This window comes from Bombina bombina, chromosome 4, assembly GCF_027579735.1.
Source record: "Bombina bombina isolate aBomBom1 chromosome 4, aBomBom1.pri, whole genome shotgun sequence".
NCBI classification, from domain to species: domain Eukaryota; kingdom Metazoa; phylum Chordata; class Amphibia; order Anura; family Bombinatoridae; genus Bombina; species Bombina bombina.
The window spans coordinates 891,034,373-891,060,830 of record NC_069502.1 but is presented as its reverse complement, the minus strand read 5'-3'; the positions used below and the strand labels follow the sequence as shown (position 1 = coordinate 891,060,830).

The following is a 26,458-nucleotide window of genomic DNA, read 5'->3' as shown; positions in this document are numbered from 1 at the left end:
CGCTGAAAATTGTCTTTACATTGCAGTCTATGGGGACTGTGTGTTCACTGTAAATATATGTGTATATGCTTATATACATATATATGTATGTGTTAATATGTGTATATACACATTTAAACACATAAATATATATTGAAAAAGATTACATTTGATGGAAAGGACCCACCAATATGCAACAGAATACACTTATAGCACTCTTGATTCCTGTTACTAAATGACGTGTAATTGATTATAGTGTTTGATGTAACTTTCTTTCACAGACTTTAATTAAAACATAACAACTTTTATTGGTATATTTAAAAATGGGTGAATTTAAAAACAACAATCCCGAACTATGTCACCAATAATGTGTCTGCTTTGGAACAATATAATTATGGCTATCTAAATGCTTGTTGCCTAGATATAATATCACACTACATATTGTGACCTAATCGGTCACTGAATTAAACCATATATTAGTTTGAGTGTTGCTGATATAATATATTGTAGGCTTTATTGAATTATAGTTCCCACTGGGGATAGATTGATTGTGCGTATGGCTTTGCCACAGTTACTAAATGAAGCAATTGCTATAAAAAATTGATAATTAGCAATGGTATTGCTACATGTTGTATAGTAACCAATACGTTAGTAGCATATATATCGAGCACTTATGCTTGAAATGATTAATGCTGGGGTATACCAATGCTAATGTAAAAATCTGCAGCTGATGTCCATAGACACCAAGAGTTTTATGTTTCACGCTGCACTATTTAGCTGTTGTGATCTTGGCTACGGTAAGGCGCTAAACGTTTGAAAATGATGGCTAACACTATATCATCCTGTCTCAGTTAAATAATGTTGGTGCTAGATCTAGTTGGTACATATTGTAGTATTGAATTGCTGCCTTATCTTTTGATATAAGCAGTACCACATATATACTCTCAGACTTTCTCGTGTGAATAAACTCTTGATTAAATTGTAATACTGCCAAGCAAATATGCGCATTGGCCAGTATTAATCAAATATTGTAGTTATACATCACTAGATTATACCATATTATACCTTATACCTTACCTTGCTTGAATTCAGCCTAACAATAGTATTATTGAACTCTGACCGAGTGAACAATTAGCACATATTATTTAACGTTTAGCGCTTTACTATAACCAAGTTCACATAAGTTAAACAGTGTAGCTTGGTTTAGAACAACCCTGTTATTTACGAAATCCTACATCTGATACATGTTACTAATTTATTAGCTACCATACAATGCGTTGCAACAAGTGTATCATTTTAAAACGCGCTGACATTATGGTTAAGCCAAACGCATAACTAACTACTTTATTTTATCTTTCTGTAGTGAGTACTCTAATACACAATATCTGTACTTTCAATGCCAATATATGGTATAATCTAGTGATGTATGACTACAATATTTGATTAATACTGGCCAACGCGCATATTTGCTTGGCAGTATTACAATTTAATCAAGAGTTTATTCACACGAGAAAGTCTGAGAGTATATATGTGGTACTGCTTATATCAAAAGATAAGGCAGCAATTCAATACTACAATATGTACCGACTAGATCTAGCACCAACATTATTTAACTGAGACAGGATGATATAGTGTTAGCCATCATTTTCAAGCGTTTAGTACCTTACAGTAGCCAAGATCACAACAGCTAAATAGTGCAGCGTGAAACATAATACTCTTGGGCCTAGATTTAGAGTTCGGCGGTAGCCGTCAAAACCAGCGTTAGAGGCTCCTAACGCTGGTTTTGGGCGCCCGCTGGTATTTGGAGTCAGTGATTAAAGGGTCTAACGCTCACTTTTCAGCCGCGACTTTTCCATACCGCAGATCCCCCTACGCCATTTGCGTAGCCTATCTTTTCAATGGGATCTTTCTAACGCTGGTATTTAGAGTCGTTTCTGCAGTGAGTGTTAGAGCTCTAACGACAAGATTCCAGCCGCCTGAAAATAGCAGGAGTTAAGAGCTTTCTGGCTAACGCCGGTTTATAAAGCTCTTAACTACTGTACCCTAAAGTACACTAACACCCATAAACTACCTATGTACCCCTAAACCGAGCTCCCCCCACATCGCCGCCACTCGATTAAAATTTTTAACCCCTAATCTGCCGACCGCCACCTACGTTATATTTATGTACCCCTAATCTGCTGCCCCTAAGCCCGCCGACCCCTATATTACATTTATTAACCCCTAATCTGCCCCCCACAACATCGCCGCCAGCTACTTAAAATAATTAACCCCTAATCTTCCGACCGCAAAGCGCCGCCACCTACGTTATCCTTATGTACCCCTAATCTGCTGCCCCTAACACCGCCGACCCCTATATTATATTTATTAACCCCTAATCTGCCCCCCTCAACGTCGCCGACACCTGCCTACACTTATTAACCCCTAATCTGCCGAGCGGACCGCACCGCTACTATAATAAAGTTATTAACCCCTAACCCGCCTCACTAACCCTATCATAAATAGTATTAACCCCTAATCTGCCCTCCCTAACATCGCCGACACCTAACTTCAATTATTAACCCCTAATCTTCCGATCGGAGCTCACCGCTACTATAATAAATGGATTAACCCCTAAAGCTAAGTCTAACCCTAACACTAACACCCCCCTAACTTAAATATAATTTTAATCTAACGAAATAAATTAACTCTTATTAAATAAATTAATCCTATTTAAAGCTAAATACTTACCTGTAAAATAAATCCTAATATAGCTACAATATAAATTATAATTATATTATAGCTATTTTAGGATTAATATTTATTTTACAGGCAACTTGGTATTTATTTTAACTAGGTACAATAGCTATTAAATAGTTAAGAACTATTTAATAGTTACCTAGTTAAAATAATAACAAATTTACCTGTAAAATAAATCCTAACCTAAGATATAATTAAACCTAACACTACCCTATCAATAAAATAATTAAATAAACTACCTACAATTACCTACAATTAACCTAACACTACACTATCAATAAATTAAATAAACACAATTGCTACAAATAAATACAATTAAATAAACTAGCTAAAGTACAAAAAATAAAAAAGAACTAAGTTACAGAAAATAAAAAAATATTTACAAACATAAGAAAAATATTACAACAATTTTAAACTAATTACACCTACTCTAAGCCCCCTAATAAAATACAAAGCCCCCCAAAATAAAAAATTCCCTACCCTATTCTAAATTAAAAAAGTTACAAGCTCTTTTACCTTACCAGCCCTGAACAGGGCCCTTTGCGGGGCATGCCCCAAGAAGTTCAGCTCTTTTGCCTGTAAAAAAAACATACAATACCCCCCCCCCCAACATTACAACCCACCACCCACATACCCCTAATCTAACCCAAACCCCCCTTAAATAAACCTAACACTAATCCCCTGAAGATCTTCCTACCTTGTCTTCACCATACCAGGTTCACCGATCCGTCCTGGCTCCAAGATCTTCATCCAACCCAAGCGGGGGTTGGCGATCCATAATCCGGTGCTGAAGAGGTCCAGAAGAGGCTCCAAAGTCTTCATCCTATCCGGCAAGAAGAGGACATCCGGACCGGCAAACATCTTCTCCAAGCCGCATCTTCTATCTTCTTCCATCCGGTGCGGAGCGGGTCCATCTTGAAGCAGGCGACGCGGATCCATCCTCTTCTTCCGATGTCTCCCGACGAATGACGGTTCCTTTAAGGGACGTCATCCAAGATGGCGTCCCTCGAAATCCGATTGGCTGATAGGATTCTATCAGCCAATCGGAATTAAGGTAGGAATTTTCTGATTGGCTGATGGAATCAGCCAATCAGAATCTAGTTCAATCCGATTGGCCGATCCAATCAGCCAATCAGATTGAGCTCGCATTCTATTGGCTGATCGGAACAGCCAATAGAATGCGAGCTCAATCTGATTGGCTGATTGGATCAGCCAATCGGATTGAACTTGATTCTGATTGGCTGATTCCATCAGCCAATCAGAAAATTCCTACCTTAATTCCGATTGGCTGATAGAATCCTATCAGCCAATCGGATTTCGAGGGACGCCATCTTGGATGACGTCCCTTAAAGGAACCGTCATTCGTCGGGAGACAACGGAAGAAGAGAATGGATCCGCGTCGCCTGCTTCAAGATGGACCCGCTCCGCACCGGATGGAAGAAGATAGAAGATGCGGCTTGGAGAAGATGTTTGCCGGTCCGGATGTCCTCTTCTTGCCGGATAGGATGAAGACTTTGGAGCCTCTTCTGGACCTCTTCAGCACCGGATTATGGATCGCCAACCCCCGCTTGGGTTGGATGAAGATCTTGGAGCCAGGACGGATCGGTGAACCTGGTATGGTGAAGACAAGGTAGGAAGATCTTCAGGGGATTAGTGTTAGGTTTATTTAAGGGGGGTTTGGGTTAGATTAGGGGTATGTGGGTGGTGGGTTGTAATGTTGGGGGGGGGGTATTGTATGTTTTTTTTACAGGCAAAAGAGCTGAACTTCTTGGGGCATGCCCCGCAAAGGGCCCTGTTCAGGGCTGGTAAGGTAAAAGAGCTTGTAACTTTTTTAATTTAGAATAGGGTAGGGAATTTTTTATTTTGGGGGGCTTTGTTATTTTATTAGGGGGCTTAGAGTAGGTGTAATTAGTTTAAAATTGTTGTAATATTTTTCTTATGTTTGTAAATATTTTTTTATTTTCTGTAACTTAGTTCTTTTTTATTTTTTGTACTTTAGCTAGTTTATTTAATTGTATTTATTTGTAGCAATTGTGTTTATTTAATTTATTGATAGTGTAGTGTTAGGTTAATTGTAGGTAATTGTAGGTAGTTTATTTAATTATTTTATTGATAGGGTAGTGTTAGGTTTAATTATATCTTAGGTTAGGATTTATTTTACAGGTAAATTTGTTATTATTTTAACTAGGTAACTATTAAATAGTTCTTAACTATTTAATAGCTATTGTACCTAGTTAAAATAAATACCAAGTTGCCTGTAAAATAAATATTAATCCTAAAATAGCTAAAATATAATTATAATTTATATTGTAGCTATATTAGGGTTTATTTTACAGGTAAGTATTTAGCTTTAAATAGGAATCATTTATTTAATAAGATTTAATTTATTTCGTTAGATGTAAATTATATTTAAGTTAGGGGGGTGTTAGTGTTAGGGTTAGACTTAGCTTTAGGGGTTAATACATTTATTAGAATAGCGGTGAGCTCCGGTCGGAAGATTAGGGGTTAATAATTGAAGGTAGGTGTCGGCGATGTTAGGGAGGGCAGATTAGGGGTTAATACTATTTATGATAGGGTTAGTGAGACGGATTAGGGGTTAATAACTTTATTATAGTAGCGCTCAGGTCCGCTCGGCAGATTAGGGGTTAATAAGTGTAGGCAGGTGTCGGCGACGTTGAGGGGGGCAGATTAGGGGTTAATAAATATAACTTAGGGGTCGGCGATGTTAGGGCAGCAGATTAGGGGTACATAGGGATAACGTAGGTTGCGGCGGTTTACGGAGCGGAAGATTAGGGGTTAAAACTGTAATGCAGGGGTCAGCGATAGCGGGGGCGGCAGATTAGGGGTTAATAAGTGTAAGGCTAGGGGTGTTTAGACTCGGGGTACATGTTAGAGTGTTAGGTGCAGACGTAGGAAGTGTTTCCCCATAGGAAACAATGGGGCTGCGTTAGGAGCTGAACGCTGCTTTTTTGCAGGTGTTAGGTTTTTTTTCAGCTCAAACAGTCCCATTGTTTCCTATGGGAGAATCGTGCACGAGCACGTTTTTGAGGCTGGCCGCGTCCGTAAGCAACTCTGGTATCGAGAGTTGCATTTGCGGTAAAAATGCCCTACGCTCCTTTTTTGGAGCCTAACGCAGCATTTGTTTTAACTCTCGATACCAGAGTTAAATTTATGGTGCGGCCAGAAAAAAGCCCGCGGAGCGTTAACAGCCCTTTTACCGCCGAACTCTAAATCTAGGCCTTGGTGTCTATGGACATCAGCTGCAGATTTTTACATTAGCATTGGTATACCCCAGCATTAATCATTTCAAGCATAAATGCTCGATACATATGCTACTAACGTTTTGGTTACTATACAACATGTAGCAATACAATTGCTAATTATCAATTCTTTTTTAGCAATTGCTTCATTTAGTAACTGTGGCAAAGCCATACGCACAATCAATCTATCTCCAGTGGGAACTATAATTCAATAAAGCCTACAATATATTATATCAGCAACACTCAAACTAATATATGGTTTAATTCAGTGACCGATTAGGTCACAATATGTAGTGTGAAATTATATCTAGGCAACAAGCATTTAGATAGCCATAATTATATTGTTCCAAAGCGGACACATTATTGGTGACATAGTTCGGGATTGTTGTTTTTAAATTCACCCATTTTTAAATATACCAATAAAAGTTGTTATGTTTTAATTATAGTCTGTGAAAGAAAGTTACATCAAACACTATAATCAATTACACGTCATTTAGAAGTAACAGGAATGAAGAGTGCTATAATTGTATTCTGTTGCATATTGGTGGATCCTTTCCATCAAATGTAATCTTTTTCAATACTCTATATAAATAAACAGCATATATCAGCATAATAATAATATATGTTCAATCATACTTACAAGATTGAAATAGAATTTATCATAGCTGACTACTATTCCTAGGGTGGTGCCATTGGTTTTGTGCCTTCACATAAATATATATGTACTGTATATATTCATATACATATATATTTTACATTTGCTGCCCATTGCTGCATGACTTACTCCGCTCGCTGCGCTAAGCATTGCACCTCACCTCTAATACCAGAGCACAATTGCGTGCGCTGGTATTACAAGTGGATCGCAAATATTGAGCTTGTGAAAGCGCAGTTTTGCATTCCATTAGTAATCTGGCCCTACATATTTACAATTATATATCCACTTATTATTGAAAGCGTCATACGGAGTCTAATGAGTGAAATTTTGTGCATAACATAAGCGATAATTTCAGATAAAATATAGTCTAGCACCGTCTATAATCCTCCAGAAAATACATTTTTAGTAGCAAAAAAAAACCAAAACATGGCTGAATATTTCACCATGTAAAATAATATTTCTAAAGATTATTGATAATAATTGTAATGTTTTAGCAAAAACATATTTTGCCCTTTTCTTTCAATTTGTTACAGATTTATATTTGGAATATTGCAGCTGTTTGATCTGTGAAATAGCTAATAATACTAAATTTACTACGCATTTAAAGGGATATGATACCCAAATTTTATCTTTCATGATTCAGACAGAGCATGCGATTTTAAACAATTTTCTAATTTACTTCTATTACCAATATTTTTCGTTCTCTTGATATCTTTTGCGTAGGAACGTGCCTATTTTTGGAGCACTATATGGCAGCAGTTTTGCAAGAATGTTATCCATTTGCAAGAGCTATTTCCTGCCATGTATTGCTCCAGATGGCTACCTAGGTATTTCTTCAACACAGAACGTCATGGGAACGAAACACATTTGGTAATAGAAGTAAATTGTAAACTTTTTTTTTAAAATGGTATCCTCTGTCTGAACCACAAAATAAAAATGTTGTGTTTCATGTCCCTTTAATATTGTATAGACTAGAGCAGTGTTTCCCAACCGTGGTCCTCAAGTACCCCCAACAGTCCTGGTTTTCATTATAGCTGCACTAGAGCACAGGTGAAATAATCAGCTGATGGTTGAGAGCAGGTTGGTTACTGATCAGCTGATTACTTCACCTGTGCACTGGTTCAGCTATAATGAAAACCAGGACTGTTCGGGGTACTTGAGGACCGCGGTTGGAAAATGCTGGACTAGAGCATCATAATACCTAAAACTTATTTCAACTGCAGAGCAAGTTAATGTTAATGTCCTCTATATAAAATAAGAAACAGTAAATGTTCATTTGGGAATGGACTGAGCTATAGTGCACGTCCTATGGGTTAGTACCCACCCAGGATGCAGCCTCTTTTAGCCCACTCATGCCATTCACAAAGTAAAACCTTCCTGCAGTATATCAGTCTGGTCCCATCCAAATGGTATTGAGACCCCCAACGTACCAGGCGACTTTCCTCAGAACAAAAGGATTTTTTTCAAGCTAACCACAAGTTTATTAATGGCTTCTATATCACACGTCTTATGTGCTGTTATGTTGCTTGCTTTTTCTTCTATGTTTCAAATGTGCTTGTGCTCTCTAGTCTATCCTGGATGAAATCGGCTGTCATGAGCCCCAGATCACCAGACTTAAAGACAAAGCTCAGCAGCTGAGGGAAGGACAGTCTACCAGCAAAAGCTTTGTGCACAGAGTGTCTCAGCTGTCTTCTCAATATCTAGCATTAAGCAATCTTACCAAGGTAACACGCTAATCTTTGTGCTTTCTGCCAGCTTGTTCAAATGTGCTGCTTGGATTAATTACAGCTCTGTCCAAAGACACTAAAGTCAAAATTAAATGTTTATGATTTAGATAGAGCATGGAGTTTATTACTGTTATCAAATGTGCTTTGTTCTTTTGGTATCCTTTGTTGAAGAGTAGGTTTAGGTAGGATCAGGGGCATGCACATACCTTTCACACTATGACAGCAGTGTTTGCAACAATGTAAAATGTAAATACTGCTGCGACATAGTGCTCATGACACATGCACGCTTTTGTGGCTACCTTGGTATGCTCTTCACTAGTGTGTCCCAAGAGAAAAAAATACATTTGTTAATGTTTTAATTAGTTATTTTTTAAATTGCATGTTTTGTCTGACTAATGAAATTTTAATTCAGTTCAGTAATAGTTATTTTAAAGGGACACTGCAGTCCATTTTTTTTTTAACATTTCTCTCTCATGTTTACAAAGGTGCGCAGCTCTCCACCAATAGAATTGTGAGATATATTAGCCAGTTAGTAGGAAGTACACAACTAAACTTGCTGGATTGAAACTTGCTTTGAATTTAGCTGCTTATATGTAACATATTTTAGGCCCTTAAGTACATATATTCATACAACATAATTAAATGCAGCATTTCTACTTGTTGCACGATATCACACAAGCTAATAAACGCTTTTTGGTGGAAGATGGCCTAAAACATTTGAGTGAATTCTATCTCCTCAAAGACTTTAAAAGGTTCATGTTAATGTACTATTAATTAATTAATTAATTAATTAAATAATTAATTAATTAATTAAAGGTAAAGTCTATTTGAATATTCTTATTGTTTTAAAAGATAGATTATTCCATTTATTTCCCATTCCCCAGTTTTGCATAACCAGCACTGTTATATTAATATACTTTTTACCTATATGATTACCTGTATCTAAGCCCCTGCAGAGTTGGTTCTTGCATAAACATTATCATTCACCACGGGAGTGTGCACACATGAACTAGCACTGTTTAGCTTTTGTGCAAGATTTAAAAAGCACTGAGAAAAAAGGCAGCCTCCTAGACTCAGATACAGGCAAATTTAGATGTTTTAAAGTATATTAATATAACAATGTTGGTTTTGTAAAGCTTGGGAATGGCTAGTAAAGGTGTTATCTATCTTTTTAAACAATAAAAAGAAATGACTGTCCCTTTAATAAACTTACTGGAGACTCTCAAATGTTTCCCTGATCCCATTTCATTACAGTTTACTGTAAGAAAATTATTATTATAAACTGCAATTATTAGCCTTGCATCTGCAAAAACGTATCATTAAATAACATCTTGCATGACATAGGCCATCATATGAATTAACAATAGCAGATTACACCGACACCGCTTCAAACCATGGTAAAGTCTCTGACATATTACTCATACTTTGTATATTTTAACTGTAGGAAAAAATGTCAAGAATGGACCGGATCGTAGCAGAGCACCAACAGTTTTCTCAAGGTCTGATTGAGCTCCAGGACTGGATAACAGACACCATTCACATGCTTCAGTCTTATTGTCACCCCACGGCTGATAAAATTGTATTGGACAGCAGGATGTCTAAATTAGAGGTATAAACAAGGGGTTAATATCACATTAAGACCATGTCCTGTTCCCTGTATAGCCACACTGAGCTCTAAATTATTTTGTGTTATTTAAAGGGACAGTAAACACAAGACACTGCAATTACAAGACACTTGTGTTCCTATGCAATAACATATCAACCAAGTCTTAAAGGGACAGTATACACCATTTTTCATATAACTGCATGTAATAGACAGTACTATAAAGTATACAGTCCCAGGTTTAGACCGGCAATAGGGTAATGTCCTCCGTGAGAATGGTGCACAGTGAACAAGCTGGCGCACCATATATCCTTATCAGAATCTTTTACTGAAGCATAACAAAAGCACATGTATGCACACTTGTGCTGTTGTTATGCTTCAATAAAAGATTCTGATAAGGATATATGGTGTTGTGGAATATTGTGTTACTGCTATAAAATATAATATGCACAGATACTGATCTAAAAATCCAGTATAAAACCTTTTCAAAACTTAGTTAGAAGCTCCCAGTTTACCACTGTTGAAAAGGTTAGGCTGATTCACCCAGTGAAATGGGCTGGAAAGCAAAATAGCAGATTCTCCCCCCTCCCCTGCATATGAAAAAGACCCTTTACACAAACAGGAGCAAGCTGTAGTAGGTAGACAACAGTCCACTTCTATGGAATTTGGCGGCGCTATACAAATAAATGATAATAATACAAAAAAGTCTGAAAATCAGCACGTTATTTAAAAAATAAGCAAAACTATATATTTCTTCTAAACCAAACCCTGTATGGGCTATATAAATGGATAATCTGCAACACATTTATGCAAATAGAAATCTAGGGTATAGTGTCCCTTTAACTAGGCAATTAGGGACAAATATGTAACAGGGTTAGCCCTGAAATGTTAGCAGGTGCATTTGAAGTTCTAAAAATTAGAATTTTTAATAGCTAAATTACATGAACATGGGGCAAAATAAATAATGAAAGTAGATTGCAAAGTTGTTTCATGTACTAAACATTTTATTTCAAAATCTTAAAGTGTTTTTTCTGATTATAATCTGAAAACCCACAAAGTTTTAGGACCCGACAACTTTCCTGCTGCAGTGTGTCACTAAAGAAGAAATCATAGATTATGTTGACTTCAAATTAAGTACTATTAAATGAAGCCCATGGTGTTCAGGGTTTATGTTCTAGAGTTGAGGCAGAGGTCGTTTTCAGCGGCTAATGTTTCATTTGACCATAAACACCCATGTTGGAATGGATGACTGTTTTGGCGTATTCATTAAAAAGAACACATTTTAATCACATTTTTATACTAATTTCAAATGTTTGTAGAATATTTAACATTCGTGTTTATAAAAATGATGTAACTTATTCACAGATTATTCCAAAATACAATATTCACATATTTAAAGGGACATAAAACCCAACATTTTTCTTTCATTATTCAGATCGATTATACATTTTTAAACAACTTTCCAAATGACTTCTGTTATCAATTTTGCTTAATTATCTTGGTATCTTTTATTAAAGAATCAGCAATGCACTCATGTGAGCTAGCTGAACACAATTCTAAGTCAATGAAAATGGGCATACAAGTTCAGCCACCAATCAGCAGCTAGCTCCAAGCTATTGGACCTATATAGATATGCTTTTGAACGAATGATACCAAGAGAATGAAGCAAATTAGATAATAGAGATACATTGGAAAGATTTATAAAATTGTATTTGCTATCTGAACGTTTTCTACTTTTTTAAAAGGACAGTAAAGTCAAAATTAATTGTTAATGATTCAGACTGAGAAGGAATTTTAAACAACTTTCTAATTTACTTCAATTTAATTTGCTTTGTTCTCTTAGTATCCTGGTTGAATAGCATACCTAGGTAGGCTCAGGAGCAGCAATGCACTGCTGGGAGCTAGCGGCTGATTAGTTGTTGCTCATATATGTCTCGTGTCATTGGCTCACCCAATGTGTTTAGTGAGCTCCCAATAGTGCTTCGATGCTCTTTCAACAAAAGATACCAAGAGAATATAGCAGATTTGATTATTGAAGTAAACTGAAAAGTTGCTTAAAACTGTTTGCTCTAACTAACTGATAAAAACAAGATATGCCAGGTACAAGAGCAATACCAGGCTAATATCTATAAGAGGCGCCAAACCGTGTAATTAAATTGTAAAAACAGTATCCGTATGGGCGGTCATATAGTAATCTCAGGTCTTAATATATGATTATTCCCAATATATCTATTCAATCAGAATAAGTATAATAGTGTCTATATAGTGTGTAGGGCAAATGTAAGAGAATATATATAGCAAGTGGTTCATATGTCACAATATATACTCAATAATTATCAAATATGCAGCATAGACATATAGATACATTAAATAGGACCAAAATGTTAGGCAATAAAGGCTTAAGTCCAAAGATATATAGAGAAATCAGGGATGGGGTCCTTAAGTGAAACTAGATTCAATGGAAAGGGGAATGCACTGTTGCAGACAGCTCCTCTAGTGTGTCACGCAACAACACAAGGTAAGAAAGTCTAAAATACAAAAAATAGAGGACACCACGTAGTGCAAATCAATCTGATGGACCAATGGTGGATATACAGGAGAAATCAATCCTACTCACGTGATGGTCAGCACTATTGTGCTATATAGGCAGGCCGGAACCAATAAGTCGTCCGACAGACTCTTAGGCACACCTGGATCAGGGGATATCATTGTCCCACTAGAGGGAGTCCAGAGATAATCGCTGGGAACCACAGGAAGTGTCAAGCTGGGGTCAGCAGTGGTGACCAGCACTCAACATAGGCAACTAGCAGTCAGTATGGTATTATCCAGGGTATAAAAGAAGCAGCAGATTAAAATAGGATAAAAGTTTAATATAAAAGATTAAAACAACAGCAACGCGTTTCTCAGTGGCACAGCACTTTTATCCTATTGTTATCTCGCTGCTGCTTCTTTTATACCCTGGATTATACCATACTGACTGCTGACTGCTAGTTGCCTTATGTTGAGTGCTGGTCACCACTGCTGACCCCAGTTTGACACTCCCTGTGGTTCCCAGCGATTATTTCTGGACTCCCTCTGGTGGGATGAGGATATCCCCTGATCCAGGTGTGCCTAAGAGTCTGTCGGACGACTTATTGGTTCCGGCCAGCCTGTATAGCACAATAGTGCTGACCATCACATGAGTAGGATTTATTTTGCCTGTATTTCCACCATTGGTCCATCAGATTGATTTGCACTATATGGCGCCCTCTATTTTTTGTATTTTAAATGATAAAAGAAAATTATAAAATGTGTCCCTCCCTGCTTTCATTATCATGGCTAATTAATAGTTATGTACAATATTTGTCCTTTTCCCTTTTTATTTTAAATTTAAATTTTTTTAGTTTAGATTTTTATTTTTTGACAACTTGGAAAAACATATTGCTGAACCGTTCAACAATTCAACCTTTTTTTTATGTTGTCTCCTTGTACTAGGAGGTATCACTTCAGCATTTTTGGAAACAGGAAGTCTCTTATATTTTATAATTAAAAAAATAAATAGATCTTTTTTCTTACAGCCGTTATTGCTTATGAAGCAAGAGAAGGAAATTCAGATGAAGATGATATTAACTCGAGGTGAATCTGTGTTAAGAAATACATCGCCTGAAGGTGCACCTGCTATTCAGAAACAGCTGCAGGAGCTAAAAGACACCTGGGCCGTAATGCTGTCCGCTTGTATACAATGTAAAAGGTAAGAAAAAGGGTAAAATATTAAACTAAGAATATATACAGTACAATTGTGTTGTCTTAAAAAGGCATAATAGTGAAATAAAAAGAGAACAATAAAGCCTTAGCACAAATTCAGTGGTCTTACCAGGGTGTGGAAGGAGGGGAGTACAACATTCTGGCTGCTCAACATGTATGTCCCCAACTGTGACTGTCACTTGGTTTTCCCACCACCTCTTTTGCCCGACCCCCTTTGGACTGTTTGGCCCCGCCCCTCCTGTTATGACCCCGCCCACAAAGAAACCTTGGGCTTCTGAGAAGAAAGTCCTGGAGACTCCACTGCAGAAATCCCAATATTAATTTGCTGCAGCAATTACAAAATTCAGCCACATTTTACAAACAATAAAAAACACATACCAGATCAATATGCCCAAATGTATATAATATAATAATATTAAATTTGCCTGAGTTGCACAGTCTTACATAATATTGTAATGGACTTACAATAGATGTGCATTAAAAAAAGGATGTGTTAGACAATTTTTTTTATCACTTTGGTCTGGTTTAAATTTCAGTGTGTTAACTGATGTGTACTTAGCGTGCACTTGCCTTCCTGTAAATCAAGCTTGTGCATGGGGACTACTTAGGAATCAACAGCTCACTGTGCTGCTAGATCAGCAGAAATGGACCTGAAAAATGTGGTAGTTTTGGAGTTAAAAACTGTAAAACAGACCTTTTTTAATGCATTTATATTGACAGTCTAGTCAAAATTAAACTTTCACGATTCATATAGGGCATGCAATTTTAAACAACTTTTTTTATTTTACTTTTATCATCAAATTTGCATTTCTTTGTATTCTTAGTTGAAAGCTACACCTAGGTAAGCTCATATGCTAATTTCTATGCCCTTGAAGGCCACCTCTAATCTTAATGCATTTGAAAGTTGCATCACAGCTAGAGGGCGTTAGTCCATTTGTGCCATAACCATGTTGGTTATGCAAAACTGGGGAATGGGTAATAAGGGGATTATCTATCTTTTTAAACAATAACAATTCTGGACTAAACTGTCCCTTTAACATAAGATGCTGGGGCTGTTTTTGCCACATTGATACTTTGTAACAACACTTCATATTGCTAGTTTTTAACTGGACCAAGCTTCAATACTTTTTCCCCCCATGCAGTCAACTTGAAGGAGCCCTTTCTAAATGGACCAGCTACCAAGATGATGTCAGGCAGTTTTCCACTTGGATGGAGGGTGTGGAAGAGAAGCTGAATACTTCAGAAAAACAGTATACTGTACTAAGAGATAAAACTGCCGCACAAAGTAAAGCTAAGGTATACACAATTTGATTATATTTTTTATTTGCCAACAATTGTACTGAAAGCTTTTTCTAGCAATCCAAAAATCATACCTTAACACACCTTATTGCCAGTCAAACTAGGACTGATCTTTATTCTCTCATTTTAAACATTAATTAAACACAGCGAACCAGATTACAAGTGTAACGCAAAAAGTGGCATGCAGTGCCAACATCAATGAAGTGTGTATCTATATAAATATATATATATATATCTTGCATGTGGTAGTATAATGTGTGCACTACAATATTTATATCAGATAACACAGGTGTATTTCTTTCCTTTCTATGAGCGCCCGCGCTAAAATTTATATCGGATAACACTCTAGTGCTAAGCTAATTGAGTGCAACATTTCTGATGTACACCTTTCATGTTTTTGAATTCACAATAGCAAGAAATGATAGTTAATACCTGGTTTTCAAAAGAGCTAAATGCGAAAAGTATTTCAAATTGTACACAAGCACAACACTTAACCTATGAGCGCAATAACTATGCTTTATAAATAGTGTGTGCTATTTAAGTACCAGGTGCGTTAAACTACTTTGGTTAAACACTTTGCTTTGGTTGAAATGCATTTTAACCAACAATTTTTAATATTGTTTGTTTTAGGCCAAACTCAAAATAATGCATCACCTGTTATCAATTGTGCTCAGCTTGTAATCTAGACCAGTGTTGTCAAAAATGGATCTCAAATGCCAGTGGCACATTGTCTGTGAGAGGTGCCTTTCTGGCTGGTCAAGTTATACAATTTTATTTTACACTATGTATCATCTTATGTTCTGTGTTGAGTTTATTGGGCTACCTAGATAAGCCAATCAGAAACTGTGCATTCCTTGAGCCTATATGAAATAATCAATATGAAGGAAACCCAAGGATTTTAAAGGGACACTAAACCCAAAAATGTTGTCTCATGATTCGGGTAGAGAATCCAATTTTTAAACAACATTCCAATTTACTTCTATTATCTAATTTGCTTCATTCTTTAGATATCCTTTGTTGAATAAACATCAATGCACATGGGTAAGCCAGTCACACAAAGCATCTATGTGCATCCACCAATCAGCAACTACTGAGCCTATCTAGATATGCTTTTCAGCAAAAGGATATCAAGAGAATGAAGCAAATTAGATAATAGAAGTAAATTAGAAAGTTGTTTAACATCGCATGTTCTTTCTAAATCATGAAAGAAAAAATGCGGGGTTCATGTCCCTTTAATTGCACCAAGATTCCTAAATTCTGGACTGTGTTCCAGCACTCAAGGACTGCAGTTTAATACCCCTCAACACATTTTATTGGCAGAAAATGAACATAGTATTTCTTTGTTGCAGCTACTAAATGAAGAAGTGCTGAGCCATGGCCGCCTGTTAGCGACTATAGAGATGAAAGGATCTAGCATGACTGAACATTACGTCACCCAATTGGAGCTGCAGGATCTTCAGGAACGTTACAGCTCCCTTAAGGAAAAGACAAAGGTAAAGCGTGAGCACGATGACTGCACTGCAAATGTATATCTAAGTCATATGAGATGCTGGACAGTGTACACATAAGTGTGTGACATAGTAATAAGAGGCCACACTGGAAATTGTCTAATGGCACAACATCCAAAAATAAAGTTAAAGGGACAGTCAACACCAGAGTTTAAAAAGAAAGATAATTTTCCCTAGTTTTGCATAACCAACACTGTTATAGAAATACACTTTTTACCTCTGTGATTTTTCTTTAATCTATGCTTCTGCAAACTGCCCCCTTATTTCAGTTCTTTTGACAGACTTGCATTTTAGCCAATCAGTGCTCACTCCAGGGTAAAATCACGTGCATGAGCTCAATGTTATCTATATGAAACACATTAACTAATGACCTCTAGTGGTCATTTCAGATTAGAGGCAGTCTTCAAGGTCTAACAAATTAGCATATGAACCTCCTAGATTTAGCTTTCAACTAAGAATACCAAAAGAACAAAGCAAAATTGGTGGTAAAAGTAAATTGGAAAGTTGTTTAAAATTACATTCCTTATTTAAATCATGAAAGTTTTTTTGGACTTGTCTGTCCCTTTAAACAACTTGAGTGATACAGACATATATTTTACTGGAAGGATGGGCTCAACTAGGAATAGACTCTAGGCATACTGGGCTGGAAGTCCACATCTAGTTGTCCCCTTTATCCTTAGGGAGACTAGGTCCCAAATAGCAATTTGCATATGTTTTAAGGAAAGAGGCGCTCAACTAGGAAAAGATGGTACTAAATAGTCGGACATATACCCACCCAGGTACTGCCTCAATTAGACCAGATGTGCCTTTCACAGAAAATAACTTTCCTATATTATATCCATCCATAAAGACGATATATGGACATCTTAATTTATCTTTAAAAATTGAGCACATTCTATTTCTCAGAACTTGAAATGCACCCAGTGACTTCTCAAGGCTCACCCTGCTACATATATTCCTAATTGGCTTTATTAGATAACAACTGCAAAACAATGCATTTTATACTAACTTTACTACAGTGACTAGCCATGTTGTTCTTGGACTAAAGCCCCGATTGGCTCTTCCAAATAAGGCAAATGGTGGGTGGAGTTTGGCTGTTGAAAAATAATTGCAGTAAAACAGATGTTAATTTGTTTTAACCTATTGAGTGCTAACGACGGCTCTGAGCCATCGCAAATTGTCTCACTCAGGTGCTAATTACGGCTCAGAGCCGTCGCTAGCACTCTCCTACCTTGAGGGAGATCTGGAGGCTTCCACCCACTCCTACCCCGGCGATCGGGCCTGTATAGTGACAGGCATCGTCGGGCCTTCATGTTTTGCGCAGTGACATCATGCGCAATGACGTGATGGCGTCACTGTGCAACTTTATTTAAATTGGACAATGTAAAGTATAGGGAAAGGGGGCATGCTGCTTAGACGCCTGTATCTCAGGCATCTAAGCAGCTACAGACCCCCAAGACCCACCGTTGGAAAGGTAATCGCCTAACAGTATAAGTATTGGGGATCTGTAAAAAATAAATAAAACAAAAGTTACAAAATGTTTTATGTAAAAAACATAAATTCATCTTAGCACCCAGGTGGGAAAGTGCTTAGCACTCAAAGGGTTAAAAACATTAAGCCTTGTCTTACATGTTATTCTATAGCAACAAGACAGATATGCCTTGTAATGACAAAATGCTTACTGTCCCTTTAATGTAGACATTATGTAAAACTAACACAAATATTGTGCATGTGATGATATTTATTATTCTTTATAGGAAGCAATTTTGAAGCTGGAAAAAATAGTAAAAGACCATCAAGATTATCAACAAGGGCTTAAAGGTTTTGAAGAATGGCTGCAACAAGAGACTGAGAAGTTAGATTGCTCAATGCATCTTGATGGAGATACACAGATGTATGAAAATACTCTCTTAGACTTGCAGGTAATCACGCAAATTCTGTACGGCAGTATTTATCATATGAAGCGCTCGCTCATTAGTAACCTTTCAAATCTTGTAAATAAACTGCTTGGAACAAGCAAAAAAGAAAATAATATTTCTCTTAATCTCACCTTTGGTGTCATTAAAACTCAAAATGGAAATGCACATTAATGCATTTTAGTTTTGAATTTAAATGTTTTTACAATGTTTTTACCATGCATATGTATTTACAAAATTAAATGTGATTGCTTTTTCTGTGTATGAAGCATATGTATGTATGCACCTGCCTATAGAGCGTATTTTGTGTCAATAATAACTTATGCTTCTCAATAATTAACAAATGCATGCCACCACTAGCTCTCTGATCAGGCGTGGTGTTTGAAAACAGGACATATGTACATATCATCTGTGCACAATAAATGCTTTCCTCACTAGCAACACTGCAAAGCTATGTGTTTAACCTTTGCACTAAACCCACTACTAGCGCTGCTGATTGGATCAGAATATGTTTCTGTTTAGGACCAGCCGTGCTCTGCAAGTCCAGTGCGGTACTTTAAACAGTTTGTGGGAGTTAAACACATATCTTTGCGTAATCGCTAATTATAAAATGGCAAGCTCTATAGCATGTCATTTTATAACTATAATGGCCCTTTAAGTAGATGTCAGTATTTTCAGTGCAGATTGCTAATCAACAGATATACATCATGGAAATATATATTACAAATCTAAAGCTAGAACTAAATATATGGTTATTTAGTATTCTTAATTTGCAAAAACTTTTTTTTTTTTTAATAGACAAATTACTTATCTACACAAGTTATTAATTATTATCTGCTTACATTGAGTGGCTTGTGGTAGACAGGTAATCCAAGGACCAAACTAAAAAAAAAAAAGACACTTGGTTTAATTATTACCTATTCCCCAGTTTTACATAACCAACACTGTTATATTAATATACTTTTTACCTCTGTGAATACGTTGTTTCTAAGCCTCTGCTGACTGCCCCCTTATTTCAGTTCTTTTGACAGACTTGTATTTTAGCCAGTCAGTGCTGACTCTTTAATAACTTCACGGGAGTAAGCACAATTTTTATCTATATGAAACACATGAACTAGCAGTGTCTAACTGTGAAAAACTGTCAAAATGCACAGATAAAATGCTTAGAAATTAGCATATAAGCCTACCTTGGTTCTGCTCTCCACAAAGAATACCAAGAAAACAAAGGAAATTAGATGAAAAAAGAAAAATGGAAAGTTGTTTAAAATTGAATGTCCTATCTAAATCATGAAAGTTTAATTTTGACTAGACTGTCCCTTTAACCCCTTCATTAACGGGAGTTTCAGAGAAAAACTTGCCCAAAATACCGGAGAATTTTTAGCATTTTTGCTATTACTCCATTTAAACAGAAATAAAGCCTTGTTTTTTTTTACTTACCTGTCAAAACTATATATATATTTTTAAGTAGACAACCCAAGGTATTGATCTAGGCCCGTTGTGGTATATTTCATGCCACCATATCACCCTCAAATGTGATCAAATATAATTTTTATTTTACTTTTTTCCATAAACGTTGGGCTTCTCACTGTAATAATTTACATACTGCTTGTGCAATCATAGCACAAATGTTTGTAAAAGTTTCTCTGGGATCCCCTTTGTTCAGAAATAGCAGACATTTATAGATTTGCCATTGCTTTTTGGTAATTAGAAGGCCGGAAATTGCAGCTGTGCACCACACTTCTATTATTCCCAGCAATGAAGAGGTTAACTAGGTAGCTTAAAAGGTTCATTTTAGCTTTAGTGTAGAGATTACCCTCACACCTGACACTTCCCAACCCCTGATCCCTACCTGATCCCTCCCAAACAGCTCTCTGCCCTCCCTCACCCCCCACTGGTCACCCCCCATCTTAGGTACTGGCAGACAGTCTGCCAGTATGAAAATGTAATTTTTTAAATAATAAAACAAATGATATATTCTGCAGTGTAAGATGCCCACTTACCCCCCACCATCCTGATCCCCCCCCCAAACAGCTCTCTAAACCTCCCCTGCCCTAACTATTGCCACCATCTTAGGTACTGGCAGTAAATTCTTTTTTTATTATTATTTTGTGTATCGTAGTGTCCCCCCCACCTCCGCCTTTATTTTTTCCGCAGTGTAGGGCCCTCCCCCTCCCTTCCCCCTCCGCTGCTGAGACGCACACCCGCCTCCCGCCCACACCTCCACTGGCACCAGCAATAGATAGTTAGACGGTGACACTGTGTGTGTAACGATCAGGCATCTGCCCTCATATGAAGCCGGAGCACAGATCGCTCTCCGGCTCCATATGCGGCAGATGTCTGAAGCTTCAGGAACTCCAGCTCTCGGCTTTAATTTAACAGCCGAGACTGCTGGAGCTTCCTGAAGCACAGACATATATATATACGTTGTGTGGTACGATAGCCAAAGTACCGCACAACGTATATATACGTCAATTTGGGTAAAGGGGTTAAATTAGGATGTAGTATTAATAAGGTCACTCATTTTGCCTATATATGCTGAATATCACCTGTACAACGATGACCTGTATAAAAATGCTTAGTCACTTTGTCACTTAAATGAACATAGAAATGATGCATTAACTTTAAAGCATCAGTTTCATTTTTAGGTGCAGTATGGGAAAAACAAATAATTTGCATATTTTATTTTTGCTTTAGAAATGCAAATTTATCTGCAATGTTTACTCTTCACTCTGCTACTACCTCACAGGTGCATTTTTTTACACATTCTAGCTCTGATCAGCCAATTAGAGGTAAACCCAATACAGGGCGGAACAAACTTCTCGTCTGTTGCGGCCTTTGATTGGATGAACAAAATTGTTGTTTAAAAAAAAAAAAAAACTTTAAAAGCAAACATTGCATTAATGTTACATTTACTCTTAGGGGCCAAATTATCAAGCTCCGAATGGAGCTTGATGCCCCTGTTTCCGCAGAAACAGTAGTTATGAAGCAGCGGTCTAAAGAACGCTGCTCCATAACTGGTCCGCCTGCTCTGAGGCTGCGGACATCAATCCACCCGATCCTATACGATCGGTCTGATTGACACCCCCTGCTAGCGGACGATTGGCCGCGAATCTGCAGAGGACGGCATTGCACCAGCACTGCTTGTGCAATGATGAATGCCGACAGTGTATGCTACATCGTATCATGCCCATTCGCCATTTTAGTAAATCGGCCCCATACTCTTAATGTGTATTTTTTATTTTAAAAAAAAATCAAGCACACAATGAATGCCATATGGATAAAAAAGCATCACTTTTTTAAACTTTTTGAAAGTAGGGGAAAATGGTACACAAAACAAAAATACAAAACATTAAAACAGGGTTCAATATCACACTTGTTGAGTCTGATTTTTCATTTTTCTGATGCTACAAATAGCATCAAAACAAATATGTCATTTTAATATATTTTCTAGTAAAATAATGTACTGTAGAATGGAAGATATTCTATTAATTTTGAAGTAAAATGTTGATGTGACCACCAGTGAGAAAAAATAAACTATTTAGTGGAACGTCTAAAAGAAAAAAAACATTTTTTTTAAATGAAAACGAGTTTCCCAATATAACAGCAATGATACTGTGCATTTTACAGTTAGTAAACAATGTGCCAATTTAATAAAACATGCCTAAATTTTCACCTTCTCTACCACACTGACCGACACGGATCTGTCAATTTAGTTAAAATTCGGCATATGACAATAGTCTCTGTTAATGCACTTTTTGCTCCTTGCATCCCAATTCAAAGGATATGAAAACCTATTTTTTTTCTTTCATGATCCAAATAGAGCATACAAGTTTAAACAACTTTCCATTTTACTTCTATTGTGTAATTTGCTTCGTTCTTTCCATCTTAATATGAGGAGAGTCCACGGCTTCATTCATTACTTGTGGGAAATACAGAACCTGGCCACCAGGAGGAGGCAAAGACACCCCAGCCAAAGGCTTAAATACCTCCCCCACTCCCCTCATCGCCGAGTCATTCTTTGCCTTTCGTCACAGGAGGATGGCAGAGAAGTGTCGTAAGATTCGGAGTAGTCTCTTATTTAGGGTAGTACTCTTCGGAATGGGACTGGAGTTTTAAATAGTCTTATCAGCCTCTCAGTGAGAGCATTGACGAATGTTAGGGTCTGGAGAAGCAGGGAGAGTCTTTCTGTGAAATCATCCAGACTAGTATTAACAGCTCCTTAAACAATCAGTGTTGACGAGTTTCACTGCCTGCTTTCTACCACTCAAGTCCATGTCAGGAGCGAAGCCAGGGGCGAAACTACAGGGGGTGCAGAGGTCGCAGGTGCGACTGGGCCCCTGAGGGTGGGGGCCCAGCTTAACCCCTTAACGACCAAGGACGTACGCCACACGTCCTCAAAAAAAATACACTTAATGACCGAGGACGTGTGGCGTACGTCCTTGGTCTGGAAAGCAGCTGGAAGCGATCCTGCTCGCTTCCAGCTGCTTTCCGGTTATTGCAGTGATGCCTCGATATGGAGGCATCCTGCAATAACCCCCCTTGGCCATCCGATGCAGAGAGAGCCACTCTGTGGCCCTCTCTGCACCGGACATCGATGGCCGGTATCGTTGGTGGGTGGGAGCTTACGTGGGAGGCGGGTGGGAGGCCATCGATGCTCTGTATGGAGTGGAGGGGGGCGGGATCGGGGGCGGGACCCACGGGGGCGCGCACGGGAGCGCGCGCGTGCACGGGGGTTGGTGGGCGGGCGCGTGCACGGGCGGGAGCGGGTGGGAACCGCTACACTACAGAAAAACATAAAGTAAAAAGTAAAAAAAAAAAAAGAAAGTTTAAACTTTAAAAATATAATCTAAGGGATCTGGAAGGGGTGGGGGGTTGGTCTTGGTGGGGGGGAAAGCTACACTACAGAAAAGGGCTTTTTTTTTTAATAAAAAGGCACATTTTTTGCAAAACTGGGTACTGGCAGACAGCTGCCAGTACCCAAGATGGCGCCCATTAAGGCAGAGGGGAAGGGTTAGAGAGCTGTTAGGTGGGGGATCAGTGAGGTTGGGGTCTAAGGGGGGATCATACACATCAACATATGTAAATATGCTTCTTTTTTTTTTAAAAAAAGGGCCAAATACCTTTTATTTTAGTACTGGCAGAGTTTCTGCCAGTACTTAAGATGGCGGGGACAATTGTGGGGTGGGGGAGGGAAGAGAGCTGTTTGGGAGGGATCAGGGGGTCTGATGTTTCAGGTGGGAGGCTGAGCTCTACACTAAAGATAAAATTAACCCTGCAAGCTCCCTACAAGCTACATAATTAACCCCTTCACTGCTAGCCATAATACACGTGTGATGCGCAGCGGCATTTAGAGGCCTTCTAATTACCAAAAAGCAATGCCAAAGCCATATATGTCTGCTATTTCTGAACAAAGGGGATCCCAGAGAAGCATTTACAACCATTTGTGCCATAATTGCACAAGCTGTTTGTAAATAATTTCAGTGAGAAACCTAAAATTGAGAAAAATTTAACTTTTTTTTTAATTTGATCGCATTTGGCGGTGAAATGGTGGCATAAAATATACCAAAATTGGCCTAGATCAATACTTGGGGTTGTCTACTACACTACACTAAAGCTAAAACTATCCCAAAAAGCTCCCTACATGCTCCCTAATTAACCCCTTCACTGCTGGGCATAATACACGTGTGGTGCGCAGTGGCATTTAGCGGCCTTCTAATTACCAAAAAGCAACGCCAAAGTCATATATGTCTGCTATTTCTGAACAAAGGGGATCCCAGATAAGAATTTACAACAATTTATGCCATAATTGCACAAGCTGTTTGTAAATAATTTAAGTTAGAAACCAAAAGTTTGTGAAAAAATTTGTGAAAAGTGAACGATTTTTTGTATTTGATTGCATTTGGCGGTGAAATGGTGGCATGAAATATACCAAAATGGGCCTAGATCAATACTTTGGGTTGTCTACTAAAAAAAAATATATACATGTCAATGGATATTCAGAGATTCCTGAAAGATATCAGTGTTCTAATGTAACTAGCGCTAATTTTGAAAAGAAATGGTTTGGAAATAGCAAAGTGCTACTTGTATTTATGGCCCTATAGTTTACAAAAAAAGCAAAGAACATGTAAACATTGGGTATTTCTAAATTCAGGACAAAATTTAGAAACTATTTAGCATGGGTGTTTTTTGGTGATTGTAGATGTGTAACAGATTTTGGGGGTCAAAGTTAGAAAAAGTGTGTTTTTTTCCATTTTTTCCTCATATTTTATAATTTTTTTTATAGGAAATTATAAGATATAATGAAAATAATGGTATCTTTAGAAAGTCCATTTAATGGCGAGAAATGGTGTTGGGGCAGCTACACTACAGAAAAAATAAAAATGCAAAAACACTTTACTTTTTGGGGAAAACTGGGTACTGGCAGACAGCTGCCAGTACCCAAGATGGTGGCAATTAGGTAGGTGGGGAGGGTTAGAGAGGTGTTTGGGGGGGGATCAGGGAGGTTGGGGGTTAAGGCAAGGGTCCATCACAGCTGAATAATTAAAAAAACAAAAAAAACAAAAAAAAAAAACACCTTTTATTTTAGTACTGGCAGACTTTCTGCCAGTACTTAAGATGGCGGGGACAATTGTGGGGTGGGGGAGGGAAGAGAGCTGTCTGGGAGGGATCAGGGGGTGGGATGTGTCAGGTGGGAGGCTAATCTCTACACTAAAGCTAAAATTAACCCTGCAAGCTCTCTACAAGCTACCTAATTAACCCCTTCACTGCTGGGCTTAATACAAGTGTGGTGCGCAGCAGCATTTAGCGGCCTCCTAATTGCCAAAAAGCAACGCCAAAGCCATATATGTCTGCTATTTATGAACAAAGGAGATCCCAGAGAAGCATTTACAACCATTTGTGCCATAATTGCACAAGCTGTTTGTAAATAATTTAAGTGAGAAACCTAAAATTGTGAAAAATGTCACTTTTTTTTTTATTTGCTCGCATTTGGCGGTGAAATGGTGGCATGAAATATACCAAAATGGGCCTAGATCAATACTTTGGGTTGTCTACTACACTAAAGCTAAAATTAACACTACAAGCTCCCTACAAGCTCCCTAATTAACCCCTTCACTGCTGGGCATAATACACGTGTGGTGCGCAGCTGCATTTAGCGGCCTTCTAATTACCAAAAAGCAACGCCAAAGCCATATATGTCTGCTATTTCTGAACAAAGGGGATCCCAGAGAAGCATTTACAACCATTTGTGCCATAATTGCACAAACTGTTTGTAAATAATTTCAGTGAGAAACCTAAAGTTTGTGACAACATTTGTGAAAAAGTGAACAATTTTTTTTATTTGCTCGCATTTGGCAGTGAAATGGTGGCATGAAATATACCAAAATGGGCATAAATCAATACTTTGGGTTGTCTTCTAAAAAAAAATATAATCAAAATACTTCCACACAGGTGAAAAAGGTTCCAGCAGTAAATGGATCGAGAAAAAAAGAGGTTTAAAAGTATATCCTTTATTAGTATCCGTAAAAAGTATACTGTGTAAGTATCACAGAAACAAACTTTGCAGTATCACAGCCAGTAAGCTAGTCAGCCCAAAAGCTCTATATCTAACAGACCAACATGTTTCACATGGTACAGCACTTCGTCAGGGATAGTGAAGGGTTAACTGTTCACCTGTTAAATGCATATTGGGTCCAATCGAAACTCAGCAACTTTACTCTGTCCAATAAGGAACAGGATACTGAATTCAAATTGTGTGTCATACAATGCTTCATTTGTGTGTTTAGCTTGGACCAAAGCTGCAGCAACAGGTGTTCAATATAAGACTAATCATTAGTTGTACATACATAAAAAATAACAGAAGATATAGAGCTCAATGATGTAAATGAATTCTTAATGTGGATAAGATCAAAAACAGCACAATTAAATATCCTCATATAGTTAACAGCACCTCATCCCAGTCGCCATATGCTGCGCCAAGGCAGCAAACAAGCACAGTCAAACAATTGTATACAAAATATGAATGCCAAA

At 37.7% G+C, this 26,458-nt stretch overlaps 1 protein-coding gene across 1 annotated transcript in view; it reads left to right on the top strand.

Moving 5' to 3' along the window:
• Positions 1-26,458, top strand: part of SYNE1 (spectrin repeat containing nuclear envelope protein 1) — a 780,519-nt gene that overhangs the window by 393,820 nt on the left and 360,241 nt on the right. The window contains 6 exon segments of the mRNA XM_053711805.1: positions 8,202-8,357; positions 9,805-9,969; positions 13,521-13,693; positions 14,850-15,003; positions 16,356-16,499; positions 18,272-18,436. Of these exon segments, the coding sequence (XP_053567780.1) occupies positions 8,202-8,357; positions 9,805-9,969; positions 13,521-13,693; positions 14,850-15,003; positions 16,356-16,499; positions 18,272-18,436 (957 nt within the window).